This window comes from Camelus ferus, chromosome 33, assembly GCF_009834535.1.
Source record: "Camelus ferus isolate YT-003-E chromosome 33, BCGSAC_Cfer_1.0, whole genome shotgun sequence".
NCBI lineage: Eukaryota > Metazoa > Chordata > Mammalia > Artiodactyla > Camelidae > Camelus > Camelus ferus.
The window spans coordinates 16853480-16872486 of record NC_045728.1 but is presented as its reverse complement, the minus strand read 5'-3'; the positions used below and the strand labels follow the sequence as shown (position 1 = coordinate 16872486).

The window sequence follows — 19007 nt, the reverse complement described above, 5'->3', positions numbered from 1 at the left end:
CAGCCTCATAAAGGAGACTTTTAAAATTCCTTTACTTAGCAATTATTCTCTAGCCATGCAGTTTGTAAATTCAATTCACTGAACAAAATAGTTTATTTTTAACCTATCACTGCCATCTAAAAGGACAATATTCCCCAAATCCCAGGAGGCCCAATTAAATTTCATTCATATACTTCCTTTAAATATGCTCATTCAATTTGTTGGTTCTATTGGCAAAGTGGCACAGAAAAAGGATGGGCATGGTTTAAATTGCTAAGAGACACAGATAGAGATAATATTAACCTGCTTCAAAGCAGAGCCCCAAGACAATCACACATACAGAATGCTCTAAGACCTTCAAAGATTAAGGCAGAAGAAACTACATTTATGTTCATGATAAACTGTCTCATAAAATGTTTACTGACTTGGCTAATCTGATCAGAAAGATCTCTAGCTCATCCCCCTTCGTGGTCACCAACTCAAATGCCCCCAGGGGCCAAATAAAACAGGCTCATTGGCTGGCTGGCAAAAAAAAAAAAAAGAAGACTAGCTGAGAGAAAGGCATCAGAGGAAGGGTGGAGATGGACGGAAATTGGAGAACCTACCCCAGACTAAAGGCATTCCTTTTTTCCCCCTCTGAACCCTAAACTGGCCAAACTACCCACCTCCTTGTGCTGACCCCACCCCCATCTGCTACACTTTGTCTACAGATTTTCCAAACTTTCTTCTCTAATGCACAGTACCGACGTAATGCAAATTAAAGAAAGAAAAAGTAATACAAAATGTGTATATGGAAAGAAAATGTGTGGACGAATATATTCCAGAGTGTTAACAATAGCCATCTGAGGGAGGATGATGGGATTATGAATATTTTAATTTTCTTACTTTTGCTATCATATTGATTTTCCAATGAAAAGAGAAAAAAGTAACACTTTAAAAAGAGTAGCATCAAAAGCCATGGCAAACGCAACAGAGTTCCCATTACTCAAAACTGAGAGTAAGAGAGAGGAGGACTGGAAACAGACTAAATGTCCACCAACAGATGACTGGATAAAGAAGCTGTGGTATATGTATACAATGGAATACTATTCAGCCATAAAAATGACAACATAACGCCATTTGCAGCAACATGGATGTCCCTGGAGAATGTCATTCTAAGTGAAGTAAGCCAGAAAGAGAAAGAAAAATACCATGTGAGATCACTCATATGTGGAATAAAAAAAAAAAAAAGAACATAAATACAAAACAGAAACAGACTCATAGACATAGAATATAAACTTATGATAAACTTATGGTTGCCAAGGGGGAGAGGGAGGGAAGGGATAGACTGGGAGTTCAAAATTTGTAGATACTGACAGGCATATGTAGAATAGATAAACAAGATTATACTGTATAGCAGGGAAATATATACAAGATCTTGTGGTAGCTCACAGCGAGAAAGAATGTGACAATGAATATATATATGCTCATGTATAACTGAAAAATTGTGCTCTACACTGGAATTTGACACAACATTGTAAAATGACTATAACTCAATAAAAAAAAGTTAAAAAATAATAAAATAATTTAAAAAAAAGAGAGAGAGAGAGAGAGTAGGACTAACAGAATCCCAAATCTGAATATCACATTAACCAAGGAAAAATATTTAGTGGTTCCATAGCATCACTGTGCTATGTCCAAATATCATTTATTTTTTAATAAGAAAAGAAGACTGCCAGCAAAGAGATGCTATATTTGATAAAATGAGGCAACTGAATTAAAATTTCAAGGCTGAGGCAAATGAAGCTACCTCCTAAACATTCTCCAGATTTCACAAGGCCTTACCATAGAGATCAGGTCCGTGAGAAGTAAAGACATTATACAAAACAATGTTGAGTGGTGCGATCACCAACTTTCCGTAATAGTAGCTGTCGATGACCACCACAGGCACCTGGAACAGAGCAGAAAATACACAGCAATTGTAGAGTTCTGCTCTGGAAACATTCTCATGGCGGTAATAGGATAAACTTCAGGATGAAAAACAATCAACTCCTAATGTTCTCCATTCCACGGCAGAAGTTATTTTCATTGCAACTTTCGAACAGAACAAGGGGGAAAAAAAAAGGGAAGAAAGAAAGAAAACTCACCAGAAAGAGCATTAGGGCAACCAGCGACCAATTAATGAAATTCTTCCACCCGTGTTTCATGACCAGCACGTCAAAGGCAATAGGTAAACTATTTAACAGAGAAATAGAAAGTAGGGAGTTAAATACTGAGACTACAGAGTCCAACAGATCAGATTCACACATACCTCTTGCTGAACTGAGACTAAAATGTCTCGAGTAATTATAGTAAGGGAAAAAAGTGGTATGTGAAAGGATGTCCTCTTAAAAATAAAAATGTGATTTCTTCACAGGACCCACCAGACTGTGATGCATCCCACAATGCATAAGAAATATAAATATTTAGCTTCTGGAATGAGCTTCATTTTATATGGATTTATGTGTAATGGACATTTAAAATATATTAGTCGTAAGTAAATGTACTCTCCTGCCCTACTCCCACCCTGCAAATAAATCAATCTTGATTTCTCCCTTCCGCAACTTATTAAGATTTTAGTAATAAAACATTAATAACTTTCACTTCTGTTCTGCTATATCCCCTTCCAACACCATGGGCTCTTCCTCTTTTCACTTAAATTCCTCAAGCAAGTGGCATACGTGTGTTGCCTTCACTATTTCTTCCTTGAGGCCTATAGCATTGAGCTATTAATAGCCTATGGTCACCAGGAATCTCTCCGCAGCCAGATCCAGTAACTTTCCACCAGCTTCATCTCCCTTTGTCTTTCTGCTGCACTTGGCACAGAGCATCTGCTCCTTCCTGTTTAGACTCCCTGGCTCCGATGCTCTTTTCTGGTCTTTTCCTTAGTGCTCCTTTCTGGGCTTCTTTTTGCCCCTCCCCCGTGCTGTGCCCTCCCGTGGTTGTATCTCCCAAAAGCAAGCTTTGACTTTTCTTTCCTTACACTCATTTTCTCAGCAGGTGCTCAGCTCTTGGTGTCTGAACACTCGCCTTCACATCCATGACTTCCTAACCTAGGACACTAGACAGAGCCTCTCCTCATGCTCCTGTCCCAGGGAATTCCCTCCCATACCAGTCTATTTACCTACACAGAATCCACCCAGATGCCAACCACAACGTGCTGTCACAGGACATCTCTTCTATCATGTCAACTTCCACATTCTATCACCTGAATTTTGCATTAACATTCTGTGTTTTTCAGTTTTTGTCTCCCCAACTAGCTACCCTTCCACTGCACCTGTACTTCTCCTTTGATAAGTCATCTCACTTTTAATGACTTGTTCAATGTCTGTATTTCTTACTAAAATGTAAGCTCCCAAACAGCAGGAACCATAGCTGTTTCATTCATCACAATATCAGCCGTGCCTAGCACAAAGTAATCAATAAGTGATGCTAGAGTGCTAGCTGAATGACTAACTGTGAGCCTGAAATCATGCATCTGGGCGAAAGGCAGACTAATTAAAATGTGCCACGCAGAGGTACCTGAGGAGCTGATGGAGCGCAATTAGATGGAGCAGAAAGCAGAAGGAACAGAGGAACTGACAAAAGGAGGCTGGAGGGTACAAACGATGGAAGACCAGGGCTTTGTGAGTCACACTGAAGTTTAGACACCATCGAGGAGGGGTCAGCTTTATTTAAAGGACTTGACAGTATACATTTTAGGCTTTGCTGGCCACACATGGTCTCTGTTGCGTATTCTTCTCTGTGTGTGTTGTTTCTTTAACAACCCTTTAAAAATGTAAACAGTTCTTAGTTCTTGGGCTGTACAAAAACAGGCCAGCTGGATTTGGCCCACAGGCTGCAGCCAGCCAGCCTCTGTGACATGGAGCAGTGGGCAAGCTTGGAATAATTGAGTGAAGCTTGAGACCAGACATAAAGATACAGGAATCACCAAGATGGTTGAGAGACCTTCTTGTGCAGAAAGTATAGAAAAGGGCCTCACACAAAATCTTGAGAAATGTAATAATTTGAGGATGAAATGCAGAATATAATCGAAGATGAGACTGAAAGTGGGGAAACCAGCCTTTAAAATACAATTAAGAAAATTTTAAATGTCTATTTTCTGACTTAGTAACTCCCTTCTAAAAGTTTATCCCATAAAAGTTCTACAAGCGTATAGACATTTGTGCAAAAATGTTCACTGAAGCAGTGTGTATAATAGCAAAGAAACTGAAAACCAAATGTCTACCAATAAGGCAATGGCTAAACCTATTACGGACAGCCATATGATAATGGAATGTTATGTAACTGATACAAAGAACAATATAAATCAATGCGCAATAGAAGATACACATATGCACAGAATAATTCTATTTGTTTTAAGAATTTACATATGTATGTATAAAAATGTGTGTGCATTTATACACACAAGGACAATTTCTGGAAAGATATATATATAAGGCTATTAGCAGAGACTACCTTTAAAGATTGAGTTAGGGGAGAAGAGAACTAAGAATTCTTTTCACCTCATACAATCTGGTAGTATTTTTTTTTAATAATAAAGATATATTACTATGATAACCTTAATATCAAACTAATACATTTTTTGAAATTACCAGAGGTACAGGAAGAGGTTAGGACAGCACAAACCGGAGTGTAAGTTGTGGAAACAAAAAAGTACCAAAGGAATGAGAGATACTACGGAACTCGGAAAAAAAAAGATGCTGCAGGCAAGAAAGAAGGACTGAAAGGAAACTCGGACTCTGAGCCTGGGTGGCTGGGAAAATGCACAGCACAGGGTGGAACAGTGTGCAAAAGCCATCAGCCGTGGAGTCAGAAAGTCTGCATCCACAAGCTAACATAATCTTAAGGGCAAATGACTCAAAACCTCTCAGAGTCTCCTTTCTCACTTATAAAGCACGAGCAATTGTATTTCTCTTGCGGAGTTGTAAGGTTTGGGGATAAAGTTCCTAAGGGGTTTAGCTGTGCCTAACATGGTAGATGCTTAACAGTCACCATTCTTACCAGAATTAATCATAACAAGAAGCACTAAGGGAAATAGTCTTCCATTTCCCGGAATCTTTGTATAAGTAACTCCTGTAACTTAGGTCCTATCCGGAGAAGATGGCGATAACCTAACATTAAGACTGACATATGCCCAGTGATAAAGTCGCGTTACTTTCTTACCCAAGAGCCGCACTGAATGGCCAGCCTAAGATAGCCCCGGCTGCTACTCCAAGCACAGCGATGGAAGTTTTGTCCATATACCAGCCAGTCATGGCTATCAAGGTAGTGTACATACAGAAGCTGCTAGGAAGGAATGCTGCAAGAGCAAAGAAATGAAAAAATAAGTGGATGGGGGAAGGGACAAGAGACTGAGACTTATAAGGTATCAACTATTGAAAATGCACCTACACTGCAAAATGTCAATAACCAGGAAAATATTTTAAGCAATGCATATTTTAGAAATGGGGAATAAAGTGATACTCCAAAAAAAATGAAGTTCATGGTTTTCTTATTTTCTCACTCCTATTTTTTACATACCAATGTGTCACCCAATTACACAATGCCAACCATGTCATTTATTTCCTGGCCTGTACGCCAAATACAAAACTTGCAGAATTCCAGGTTCCCCAGACAGGAAACACGCTTCACGAAACTTAGAGCCATTGTTAACAACCTGTGAAGAAGTTTACCTTCTGACAGTCTTCCGAGACTGTCCCGGTACCAACCTGCACCCCATGGGAATTCTAGGAAGCCTTCTCAAGGGCCAAATGTTCGATGGCAGCACTGCTTTGCATCCGCATCCACTGACAGAGACAGTCTGGCCTTCAGATGCCTCCCTAATTATTCCCATCAAGCATAACTTTGTTGTATAGAGCAGAGGACTGACCACCTTCAGGTGTTCAAGGTGTTTCTAACAACTCAACACAAAAAATGCATGCAGATCTGCCTTTCCCTGCCTTTTACGTGCATCATCTAGCACTAGGGAGGAAAAATCAGTACCAACTCCAAAAGCAACCACACTGAACAGGTAGTACGATTTAAGAAATTCAGCGAAGGGTTCAGAGGCTCTGTATCACAGGACACCTCTAACTTCTCTGTGCCTTAACACCCTCAACTGAAATGATAACACTAAAGATACTCCCAGGTATCTCTCTCATATAAGAATCAATTTTAGGAGCAGCAAAGTAACTACAAAAAATGTGAGGTACAACCTTCCGAGATAAATGCTAAATAACATCGCTGGCATCCAAAGCTGTCAATTCCAGCCGCCAATGCAGAGGACAGGGGAGCAGAGGAACCCGGGGTCTGTGCCAGCTCAGAGGGTAGAGCACATCTCATTTAGGACAGTGGCTCTCAAAGTTACTCAGGCGTGGAGCCCTGAGGTCTTTGCAGAACAACCTGGAGTTTGATACAGTCAGTGAAGGAAAAATATATATATACTTTGTTGCTAGTTACTATTTTTGTGTATATTTAGTGTGCATACTAGATTCTGGTACACCCAAGTAAAAATTAATATTAATTCTATCTAGTAAGAACTTTTCTGGATAATTGGAAACAGGCTACCTTTTGGCAACAGGCCACTTTGGCTCAGCTTATAGAACACAAATGTTCAATGGCACAGTTGAAAGCCACCACTCTAGATTAAGGATTTTATTCTACATTTCCAGAAGCTTACTGTAAAATTTTTAAAAAGCCTACCAGAAGATGTATACTTTTATAGACTCCACTGCAAACAACTGGCATAAGATAGAACCATCAAGATCAGGGTTTTTAGACATAAAGAGCTTCCCTGGGCAAAATAACAAAATTATTTTCCTTCCCCCAACAGCAAAGAGAGGCAGTGGATGCCTCTTTTTCAGCCTCACAGTCATAAAAAATACAAAAATGTAATAGAAAGCAAGCTGATGTAAATAACAGCTCTACCATTGATGAATTCTCTGCCTTTTGCTAAGCGATTTCAGTGCCCTACCTGCAAAAATGAGAACATATTTCTCTTACACCACAGGATTGTTGCAAAGGTCAATCAAGATCATGTAAATAATAGGACTCTGCAAATGACTGACATGCTATACAAATATAACCTACATTTGGACAAGTTCTTCTGCTTGATGCAACTGTGAGATATCAGCGAACCTGTTATGCCCAGTGAATCTGCTCTTTTACCTACCTGATGATGAGCAAAACATTCCAGTGCTGAGAACCAAGAAGGCTAGCATCATTCGACTCACATGCAGCCCGAACTTCTTGCACACAGCCCTAGGACAAAGACAAAGACTGTCAGCAGAGCAAATCTCAGGGATGGAAATTTCAAAACAAAGGACAAAAACATGCCTGCAGCACAGAGAACACTGAAGATCTAAAGTCAAATACAGAACTGTCTCAGAAGGTTTGTTAGCAATTTCTTGTGCATAAGAAAGCCATTCTTATTCTTTACACAGGACTGAAGCTCTCTGCCTAAGAGGAAATGTATACTTTCTGGGCTAGATTATACTTAACATCAATAGGAAAACAGCCTGATGTAGTGGGAAAACCACAGGGCTCAGATGGGCACAGGTTCAAATCCTGACCCTTCCACTCACTAGCAGTGGTACCCTGGTCTAGATACATCATCAGAAAACAAAGACTAGGACACACACCGAAGTTTTGATAAGTGGTGGTCTAAGTCGGTGTTTCTCAAACTTAAGCAGCTATACACCTCCTTTTACTTCTGTCTTGAAGGCCCTTTTAACTCTGTAAGTGAAATCATAAATGAAATGAACTAGATTATTGCTTTATTTAGTCAGTATTGTTCAGACATAACCACGTGTTAACTATTTTCTCACTTGGGTTGCTTATTGCATCTCAAAGCTTCTTTTGAAATAATTTTGTATCTTCCTAAGTATATCCTTTAGAAGCTTCTTTAGTGCTAAATTCCATTTTTTGTTTGATTTTTCTTTCTTTATATTTTGCCTGGAAAGTCTTTATTTAGCTCTTGGTCTTAAAGTGTGATTTAGCTGGGTTTACAGCTTTAGGATGACAGTCATTTTCTCACAGCACTTTGAAGATATTAATTATCTGTCTTCTGGCTTTTGAGAGGACTTTTGTCAGTGTAACTGCCTAACACTCTTTTGTAGGTATTATATTAGCCCTCTGTCAACCTGTAAGATCTTTTTCGTTCTTGGTGTTTTAAAGTTTCACTAATTCCTTTTTATTTCTCCAGCTCAGGATATGTTACGCTTCCTGAACCTGTGGATTAGCATCTTTTTCCATCTATTCTGGAAAATTTCCAGAATACTGCCTCTCCCTATTCGATCATCTCCTAGGTCTGACTGGATGTATTTCAGCTCTTTCAACTCTATCACACACATTTCTTAACCTCTCTTATATTTCCATTTTTTTTCTGTCACTCTATATTGTAATCTTAGTAATTTCCTCAGATCAATTTTCTAGTTTACTTGTTAGCAGTGTCTAATCAGTTGTTTAAACTATCCACTGAATTTTAAATATTGATTATTATAATCTTCACTTCTAGAAGCTCTGTTTGGTTCTTTTTCAAATCTGCCTGGTCATTTTTGTAGTCACATTTGTTTTTTCTTTCTTTTAATCTTTTTTATTCTATTGCGGTAGGAACACTTAATATGAGACCTACCCTCTTAACAGAGTTTTAAGTGTAAAATACAGTTTTGTTACCTACAGGTGTAATACTGTACAGCAGATCTCCAGAGCTAATTCATATCGTATAAGTGAAATTTTGTATCTATTAATTACAACTTCCCATTTCCCCCTGCCCCTAACCCTGGGAACTGCAATTCGACCATTTGCTTACATGAGTCTAACTAGTTTAGATACCCCATATAAACGGGATCATGCCGTATTTGTCCTTCTGTGACTAGTTATTTCACTTAGCACAATGTCCTCACGGTTCATCCATGCTGTCACATTTGTAGGATTTCCTTCTTTATAAACACTGAATAACATTCCTTTGTAGGTATACACCACATTTTCTCCCCACTCATCTGTTGATGGACATTTAGGTTGTTTCCAACTATTATTGTGAATAACGCTGTAATGAATACTGGAGTGCAAATACCACTTTGAGATCCTGGTTTCAATTCTTCTACATAAATTCCCAGAAGTGGGATTGCTGGATCAGATGGTAGTTTTATTTTGAACTTTTTGAGGAACCTCATACTGTTTTCCATGGTAGTGGAAACTCCCACCAATAGTGAACCAAGGTTCCAATTTCTCTACATCCTCACCAACACCTATTGTCTTTGTTTTTAGACAAGAGCCATTCTAACAGGTATGAAGTGATCTCACTGTAATTTTGATTTGCATTTCCCTGATAATTAGTGATATTAACCATCTTTTCATATACCTGTTGGCCAGATTATTAGGTTTTTTACTACTGAATTATAGGAGTTCCTTGTACATTTTGGAAATGAACCTCTTATTGGAATCATGGTTTACAAATATTTTCTCCCATTCTGTAAATTCCTTTTTACTCTACTGATTTAGTTCTTTATTTATTATGTTTTCAATTCCTTCTTTTATTTCCTTAAAAATATTGAATATAGTTATTTTATATTCTTATTTTAATAATTCCTAATAAATGAGGTTTTACAGGTCAGCTTTCTATTGACTGTTACCTCTGTTGGCTCTCACTCATAATGTCATGCTTCCTTCTGTGCTTTGTCATTTATTTTAATTATATATATATCATTATAATTTCTTGTTCACCAGAACTTTATCTGTGGTAATTCTCTGACACCTGGGTTAAGAATCTACTTCTCTAGAGAAATTTTACATTTCTTTTTACAAGATGCCTGGAGACACTACCAAGCTAGAACAATTTAAAATAAATGCTCAACTTGGACCCTGAGGGTGATCTGAATTCAGTCCTGAACTCATATGAAGATCAACTTAAGGTAATAATCCTCAAAGGCACTGGATTTCTTTTTCCCTCTATTCCACTCAGAGTCAAGGCCAAAGAACTTTTTTACCTGACATTTTGGCTGTTCTGCAGTGGGAAGACTTTAAACAATGATTATTAAATCCAAACACCTCTTGAAGCATTATTACAATAAGATGTTTGTTAGGTTTCATGCAAAAAAGGTAGCTATTTTTTATTACTGGAACACTTAAATGCTTACTTAATACTACGACTAATATTCCATCAACCAGTAGGTACTTGGTGAAAGAGAATGCAGTGGGGGCGAACAAGAGCAGTTGAGTCCCGCACTGGGAATAATCCCCTGTCAGCTAAGCTCCAAGGGGGAAGACGTAAACCAAGACCCGATCTCTTAGGGTCAAAAAGAAGGGGATCTGCCAAATCCTACCACATAAAAGGCCAGTAAGACATGTATTAACAGAATTAAAATCAATAATACGCAGATACAGTATGTATTATCTCAGGAAAGAAAGATAATTAGAAGTAGTCCCTTCCACTGGTCTGTTTCAAACCATAAACCGCACTTTAGATTTAATATTAGGAGCTAGAAGGAAAGTGTTCTCTATTTCTAAACACTACTTATGAAGATTCACTCATTAATTCCATAAAAAGGTGCCGCAAACCTACTACGCACGGAGCATCCTGCTATAATCTATGCTACATGGGGCTTCCTCCTTGCACTTTTAGACGCAGAGCTTTCATACTCACTTGTAAAAGTACAGTTCACATATGCAGCTCACAAAAGCCAGCAGACATCGTAAAAAGTAAAAGACAAGAATCTGAAAGAAACCCAGAACAAGAAAACTGAAGTCACAGACACACGTTAGAAAAACTCTCAAAGATTAAACCGCTCTCATTTGTTATCAATAACTGTAAACTGGTATAATCCTTTTGAAAAGCAACATGTATTAAGAACCATGCAAATTTTCATATTCTGAAATTCAGTATATGTACTTCTTTGATTCCAGGCCAGACATTCTATTGATAAAAATGTTAACTGCAGCACTACAAATTTAGTAAAAACTATTTTAAAAACTACAAAATGTTCAATTACAGGGAAATGGTTAAATTATGCTGTATCTATTTCACAGACTATGATAGAGATATTAAAATTTATAGTTACAAAGACAGTGGAAAAATTCTTATGATATAAAGCTCATTCATTCAATAAGGATTCCTTAGACAATTATAATAACTAACTATAATTATTAAAAATTATTATTACAAAATATGAAATGAAAATGCATGATATAATGTTATTTACACATTGGAGTCACAGCTATGGAAATCAGAAGTATAAGAAAAGACTGAAAAGAAATAAAACGGTAAAAGTGGCTATATCAGACTAGCGGGACTTAGGCGCATAATTTTCTCCTATCTTCCAAATATCTGTGATGTGGTTTTATTAATTTCATACTTAAGAACATGAATTTTAAAACTAAAAATAACAAAATAATAGGAATTGTATAGAATAGTTTTATACTACAGTATACCAGTATGTTTAGGAGCACTGAATACCTTAGAATATAAGCATTATTTAAATACATTCTGTGATTAATTTTATTGCATATAACTTAAAAATATTTTCCATTTTCATCACATAACCAAAAAATTCCAAAAAGAATTCAATCAAGTGATCAGCAAATGCCCAGATTCATTCATTAATTCAATAAAAAGGCACTCAAAATCTACTATGCATGGAGCACTCTACTCGATGTTACTAAGAATACAGATAACTTGAGTTCAAAGTGTCTGCATTTAAGGACTCCTCATCTGGTTGGGGAGAATACAAGAACACATTTAGAAAGTTAAAAATCAACATGAGTTAATATAAGACTTGTACTGGGACAATTGTAGCAGAACAGTGATGTCCTCATAGCAACTAATACCCAACATAGTAACTGGATGTCTGGTCAGTGCAAAAAGACACAAAAAAGAAATGAAGTGTAAGGGACAGAACAGAAGAAATTAAACTCTATATACACAGATTAAAGAGAATCCAAGAGATTCATCTGACAAACCATTGACACATACGGAAATTTAGTGAGATTTAGATTAAGATCAAAAAGCAAAACTCAACTGTGTTCCTCTATTTCCACAATAACCTCCTAAAAAGTTACAGAAGATAAGACACCATTCATAACAGTAACAAAAAGTGTAAAAAAAATCTAAGCATTATCCTATCAAAGATTAGACAAGCCTGAAATGGCTACATCCCTTAAATTTTATTAAAAGTCATGGAAAACCTGACTAAATGGATAAATATATCATTTTAAGGATGGAATGACTTAACCCTGTAAAAATACTGATTCTCATATTAATATGTAAAGTCAATGCAACTCCAATCAAAACCTACCAGAATTTGGGAGAGGGGCAAACTCATTCTCAAATGATTTTTCAAATACAAATTTTAAAATAGATAAAGTGAGAAATTCATCAGCCAAATATTAACACACATTATGAAGCTGTAATAAAAACAATATGATACTCACTGGCAAACTGACCAATGACATAGACTAAAAAGGCCAGAAACATATATATGGGAATGAGATGTATGACAGAGATGGTATTACAAATCAGAAAGAAAAGGCTAAATTATTTAACTGGTAGTCTGGAAAATCTAGTTCACCATATAGCAAAAAATAAAGCTGAATCTTTCTACAATTTATGAAAAATAAAATTCAAATGAATTAAAGCCTTATATGTAAAAGATAAAATTATAAAGTTAATAGAAAAAAATACATAAGAATATCTTTGTGACCTGTGGGGAAGGATTTCTTTTAACAAGACACAAAACCCACCAATCATAAGTGAAAAACTAATTGGTTTGACTCTATCAAAATTAAGGATTTCTGTTCAACAAAGAACCACAGACAAAGGAAACAGAGAAGTGACAGCCTTAGAGAAAGGATTTCCAGTATCTAAAACTTACAAGGGGTTACTATTGAGAATTTCTACAAATCAGAAGAGAAAACCAGAAAATCCAACTGAAAAACAGGCAAAGGATATAAAGAGGAAATTCAGGGGGGAGGGTATAGCTCAGCGGTAGAGCACATGCTTAGCATGCGCAAGGTCCTGGGTTCAATTCCCAGTACCTTCATTAAAAATAATAATAATAAAAATAATAAAAGGAAATTCACAGAAAAGGAAAACTGAATGACTAATAAATATACAAAGAAATGCTCTACCTTACTAGCAGTCAGAGAAATGCAATTAAAATGAGAAAGCATCTCACCTACGTGAAAAGAGCAAACGTGAGAAAGTCAGAAATATCGAGTGCTCAGGAGATGTTAGGAAGCTGAAACCTCAAATACTGTTGCAGGGAGTATAAAGTTGAATAGCCATTCTGGAGAGCGATCTGGCAGTGCTCCATGAAATTAAGTAGCCCGTGGATCCCAGTCCTGAGAGTACAGTTCAGAGGAATTCACACTCCAATCCGTAGGGAGACAAAACAAAGCTGTTCTTGTTTAGGGGAGCAAGAAGTTGGAAAGGTAACCATCACGAGGGGTGCCAATTATTACCATATTGACTCAGCAGCAACCCACCCTTCTCTACTCAGCATTACGATGCTGCAACTCTATCACCTACAATTCCCCCTTGCCACGTGGCTCCCACTGGCAGAAACTAAAAGGGAGAAGACAGGAAGAACAAGAGAAGGGAAATTTTCATTCCTGTTTTGCCTGCTGTTTGTATCACTGATGTTAAGAGGAAAAATTCTGTGTTGAATATGCCAAATTTGAAGTGACAGTGGATATCCAAGTGGAAATGAAAATCTTAAGCACTGAATATTATTTCTCTACTAAGTTCCTCATCCTGTATATCTTTCCTCTGATAAGTAAGTTTCAAAAAGTCAGAAATGAGATACTAGTTAGGGAAGGGAGTGACAGAGTTCTATCACTTTCTACAGGTGTTACCTTTCTGATTATTCTAAAATGCAAATACAATTATGTCTCTCCTCTGTCTAAAAACTTGGTGGCTTCACAATGCACTTTGAAAACAATGCCTAACTGCCTAAAGCCTACAAGGTGTTATATCTGGCCTCTTCCTATCTCTCAGTCTAATTTAATCCAATCCACTATTCATTCTCTCTTCCAACATCAAATCTATTGGCTAGGGACTCTGGGACCTGAGGAACAACATGGCGGTAAGTTCCCTGGGTTTTTCCTTTCAACTTCTATATTACAGACTTGGAGCTAAAGAAGTTGGCAGCTAGAAATGCCAACGGGCACAGTCAAAAAAATACCAACTAAAATCAGCTCTATCTGGCAAGAAGTCCAAGAAAGGGGTAGCCTAGCTAGACAAAAAACTTTCAGACAATAACCACTCTACTCCAGCCAAGCACCCCAGAAAAAATACATAGCTCCACCTCCATCCATGCCATCAGAGGTCCAGTAGAAGGCAAGGACTCTGAGCCAGTGATAACAAGCTCCCTCTCACACCACTGGTCAGCGGAGACCACTTGGACAGCCTGGAGTTCTGCTTCCCCCAAACACAGCAGTAATGAGGTGCCTCAACCCTGCCCACTAGGGTGATACCAGTGGTGGCCTAGTGGGTAACCTGGACTTCTAGTCCTATTGGCAGTAATCAGGTGGAGAATCCTCTCCTTTTTCTGCGTGAGTAGTATCAAAAGAAGCCAGCTAAAAGAGAAGCTTAAATAAGAGAAGCAGAATGGTGTAGACAACACGCTGGGCCCCTGAATAAGATCCAGAATCTCATAAGGTAATACTCAAAATGTCCAAGTTTCAACTGATAATGACTTGTCAACCAGAAAGATCTCAAGCTGAAGGAAAAAGTCAATCAATAGATACCAAAAACAAGATGAGATATTAGAATTATCTTACAAAGTTCTGAAGAAGCCATTATAAAAACTTAAATAAGTTTAATAATAAGTTTAATAAACTTTAATAAGCAATCAAGAACATGCTTGAAACAAATGAAATAGAAAGTCTAGCTAAAGAAACAGAAGATATAAAGAAAAACCAAATGGAAATTTTTGGACTGAAAAAATACAACCAAAATTAAAGCTCAGTGGATAGGCTCAATTCTAGAATGGAGGAGACAGAAGAAAGAATCAGTGAACTAGAAGACAGATTAGAATTTGCTCAATCTGAACACAGAGAAAATAGACTGGAAGAGAGAAATAAAGAGACCCTCAGGGGCTATAATAAAAGAGCTAACATTCATATCATTAGAATCCCAGGAGAGGAAAAACAGGGCAGGACTGAAAAAGTACTAAAAAAAAAGCTTAAATCTTCCCGAATTTGGAAAAAGACATAAACCTAAAAATTCAAGAAGCTGAATAAACTCCAAACAGGACAAACCCAAAAAAATCCATGCTAAAACACATCATAGTCAAATTTCCTCCAAGACCCACTGCATTTATAATTACTTGTTCAATGTTCATCATCCTCCCTAGACTATAAATTCCATGAGGGCAGAGATTTGGTCATTGTTATATCCACAACACAAACCATCTACCAAATAGAAGTTGCTCCATTAATACTTGTGGAATAATCAATGAATAAAAGATTGTTTTTCAATGTAGAGAAGAAACTAGTGGTTATCAGTGGGGAGAGGGGAGGGGCAAGATGGAGGTGGAGGATTAAGAGGTATAAACTATCAGGTATAAAATAAGCTACAAGGACGTATTATACAACACAGAGAATATAGCCAGTATTTTATAATAGCTATAATGGAGTATAACCTTTAAAAATTGTGAATCACTATATTGTATACTTGTAACATATGACATTGTACATCAACTATATTTCAATTTTAAAAATATGATATTTTAAAATAAATACATAATAAATCTTTAAAACTCATTAAAAAAAAAATTCTTCTTCCAAAAAAGTCCCCTCTGAACTACCAATCTATTTTGTCCTTTTCACAAAACTGTTCCAGACACTCACCCGTCTCTTGATCAATTGTGACTGCTTCCAGGTTGGCCTGTCCTTACCTTATTAGTTTGTAAAATTCTTGCATGAAATGCAGCTGGCCAGGCATGAAGCAACAGGTAAGCATAGGAGCGAATGGCATAGGCTGGGGAATATTCCCAAGTCTGAAATCCCTTCCCATAGATGAGGTAGTGTGTCTGAAAGTACAAAACGGATGGATTCAGGGTTATATTGGCCAAAAATCCTTGTTAAGAGGATGCAGGTGAAGTTTCTAAGCAAAAATATTAGTGAGACAAAGGTACACAAAAATGCTGAAATTCACAACAAGATTTACAACTATTGGATAAGAATCAAAATGACGCAATACTGAAAACATTAAGACATTATAAAACCTACAAGATTACTGTTTGGTCAACACTGAAAGCTTGAATTTTACCCTCCATTTTTTTTTCATACTCATTAGCCAAAACACTAAATCTTAGATTTTCCTTAAACTACCTACATTAAGCATTATTTATTTTTTTATGCTCAGAAAAAAAATTAGAAAATTTCACCTCTGAATTTTCTATAATAGGAAGTTCAACAGACTTATAAATTTCTAAGTCAAGAAATATCAGTATGCAGGGAGGGTATAGCTCAGTGGTAGAGTGCATGCTTAGCACGCACAAGGTCCTGGGTTCAATCCCCAGTACCTCTATTAATAAATAAATAAATATAAATAAATCTAATTGCCTCCCCCCCCCAAATTTTGCAGTATAAGCACAGTACTTAGTAACATTGTTTATTTCAATAAACATCAGAACAAAAAAAAACTTTAAAAGTTTAAATAAAGTGGTTGCGCTGGGGCCAGGGATTTGGACATGAGAAATGGAACAGGGAGCTACTGCTCTTCCTTTACTACTTAATATTTTAAAACTACCTCAATGTATTATTTCTATTTTTAAAAATTTTGAAGAAAATTACAAATTACACCTTTTTGTAAAACAGCCAGATTCCTATACCCTTCAATAGTAGGTAAATCATCAGCTTAGAATGTGAAAGTGAAAATAGTTATTTTACTAGTAGTCACACTTGTATATTATTTGTATCTTGATTAATAATAAAGTCCCAAGCAGTGAAATCAAGAACAAAACAAGAAAAAAAGAAATATTAAAGAAATAACCCACTGGTTCCCAGTAGTTGAATGTTTCATCACAGTCAGAGACGTTGCTCAGGAGAGCAGCACATAACCTCGCTGACAGCAGACACTTGAAAGCAGTAGAACCTTCAGGTGCCCAGACTTGTCCTGCTTTGTTCCCAGATAACCTGCTCAGAAGAAGAAAAAACGTGTCAGGAAGGACTTGCTAACAAGGACTAAAACTAGACAGAAATGACAACAATGGCAAGAGACATCAAAGTACTTGAATTAGTCACCTCAAAGAGTGAACTGTTAGTTGTTGCGAGTATTATAAATAAGGAACGAATTAAGACCTTCAAAACCTTAATCACTCCTTCCTACTTTTAAGGTGTAAGCTAACTCATGCACTTCAGTTCTTTGCATTCCTGACACTCCGCTTATCCCGAGTCAACCACTCGCTCATTTGAAAGCGACAAAGCTCTCGTTTGCCTTTTCTTTCCTCTCTTAACAAGGTCGTTACTTTCCATGGCTTTATTCATTTCGCCATCTGTTCAAATACACAGGGGCCTGACATGTGCGAGGTACATCTCCTCTTCCAATTCCGTTTGTTGACAGCTCCCTAATGCAGTCCTAACCTGCAGCCCCCGGGCGCGGGGAGAGACGTGGCGGCTGGTGCGGGAGGTTGGGGGGCCCATACTGAAGGGTAAAGGGTCGGGACTTTGGTGGGAGATGAAGGAAGCTGTGAGGGACAGCCGAAGAGGTACATTCTTTGCTCTTGCCAACGTCTCCCACGGCGGCTCTGCCAACTCCAAAGCCACGACGCCAGCTCACCCTAGGCCTGGGCCGGAAGCCTCACAGACCCGCACTCCAGGCTTTCTTCACCAGCGACACGGGACCCGAGCCGGGGGATCGAATCTAAGGCGGGCAAAGACCGAACGCCCACCCGCCCAGGAAGAGCAGAGCGACCAGGGTGAGAGGCTGCGGGCCCTCCAGGCAGGCCGGCCGGGAGGCCCGGCCCGGCGCAGCCCCGCACCGGGCCGGCGAGACCCTCCGGGCGCAGCCCCCCGCCGCCCGGCCACGCCCCCGCCGCGCCCGCACACCTACTCGGGCCGGGGCTCCGCGCCGCCCGCCTCCCGGCCGCACAGCAGCTCCCGCAGCTTGTCCGCGGCCGAGGCCGGGTCCCCGCCGCTGCCCCCGCTGCCCTTCAGGCGCTGCCGGACCCCTCGGCTCGCCATGGCGAGCCTGGGAAGCAAGGTAGAACCCGGCACCCTACGGAGGCGACGAGCGCGGAGACATAGCCTAGGCTGGCAAACGGCGTCCGGCGAGGGACAAAAGACCTCGACATGCGCAGAAAAAACCTAAATGATAGCGTTCCCGGGCTGATTGCAGCAAACTCCGTTTCCGTGTAGAAAAGAAATGCGACCGGAGACTTGGCTTTTACCGTCATAGCCACCCCTTCCACACACTTGTAACTCTGGGCATCCCTCCCTCCAACTCTCTCTTCCTTCACTTCTCAGCATTCTCCACTTTCCCACCAAAACCCTCCTTCAGCTCCCCGGTTTAAAAGACAGCACAAAGAGGAAGTTCTTTAAAGGTCACTGACACCTTGTCCTCTGTATTTTGGTGAGTGACAGGGACAGCCTGCTTCAGAGAGACAAAGCCATAATGGCAGAATACAAAATGAGAAGAAACTTGTTATTGAACATCAAATTCTGCACGGCAAATTCAACCAGGCACCAGTCACTGCCATTGCTACTACAGCATTATGGTAAGCGCATTATGTATTTTATCCTTTTAAAATTTAATTCTTACAACAACCTTGTTTTATCGGGAAGGAAACTGAGGCCCAAGGTTGAATGGCTAGGAAGTGGAGAAGCCATATTCCAACCCAGGTCTTACTACAAAGCCCATGCTTTACCAACCACGAGATCAGATAAAGCTCCTGATTTCATACAGGCATTTTTACACAGGCAACTGTATCAGATTACAAGCCTGTGACTCCCAGGGGTCATTCATCTGTTTCTGACCTCTGCCTACTCCCCCAGTCACAGAACTCTATCCCACCCTAGGGAGTTCTGTA

The 19007-nt window shown here is 38.7% G+C and overlaps 1 protein-coding gene across 3 annotated transcripts in view; it reads right to left on the bottom strand.

The window, feature by feature from the left end:
* ALG9 (ALG9 alpha-1,2-mannosyltransferase) overlaps positions 1-18264 on the bottom strand; it is a 79008-nt gene extending 60744 nt beyond the window's left edge. Inside the window, exons 1-8 of one of the 3 annotated variants that reach the window (XM_032472724.1) lie at positions 18032-18264; positions 16977-17115; positions 15873-16007; positions 10622-10692; positions 7151-7239; positions 5164-5299; positions 2106-2193; positions 1804-1909 (exon numbers count right to left, since the gene is read on the bottom strand). In XM_032472724.1, coding sequence (XP_032328615.1) covers positions 1804-1909; positions 2106-2193; positions 5164-5299; positions 7151-7239; positions 10622-10692; positions 15873-16007; positions 16977-17115; positions 18032-18162 — 895 coding nt within the window. In that variant the 5' untranslated portion in view covers positions 18163-18264. The remainder of the gene's footprint in view (positions 1-1803; positions 1910-2105; positions 2194-5163; positions 5300-7150; positions 7240-10621; positions 10693-15872; positions 16008-16976; positions 17116-18031) is intronic. The other 2 variants (XM_032472723.1, XM_032472725.1) reach the window with 2 other exon arrangements.
* Positions 18265-19007: the final 743 nt, after the last annotated feature.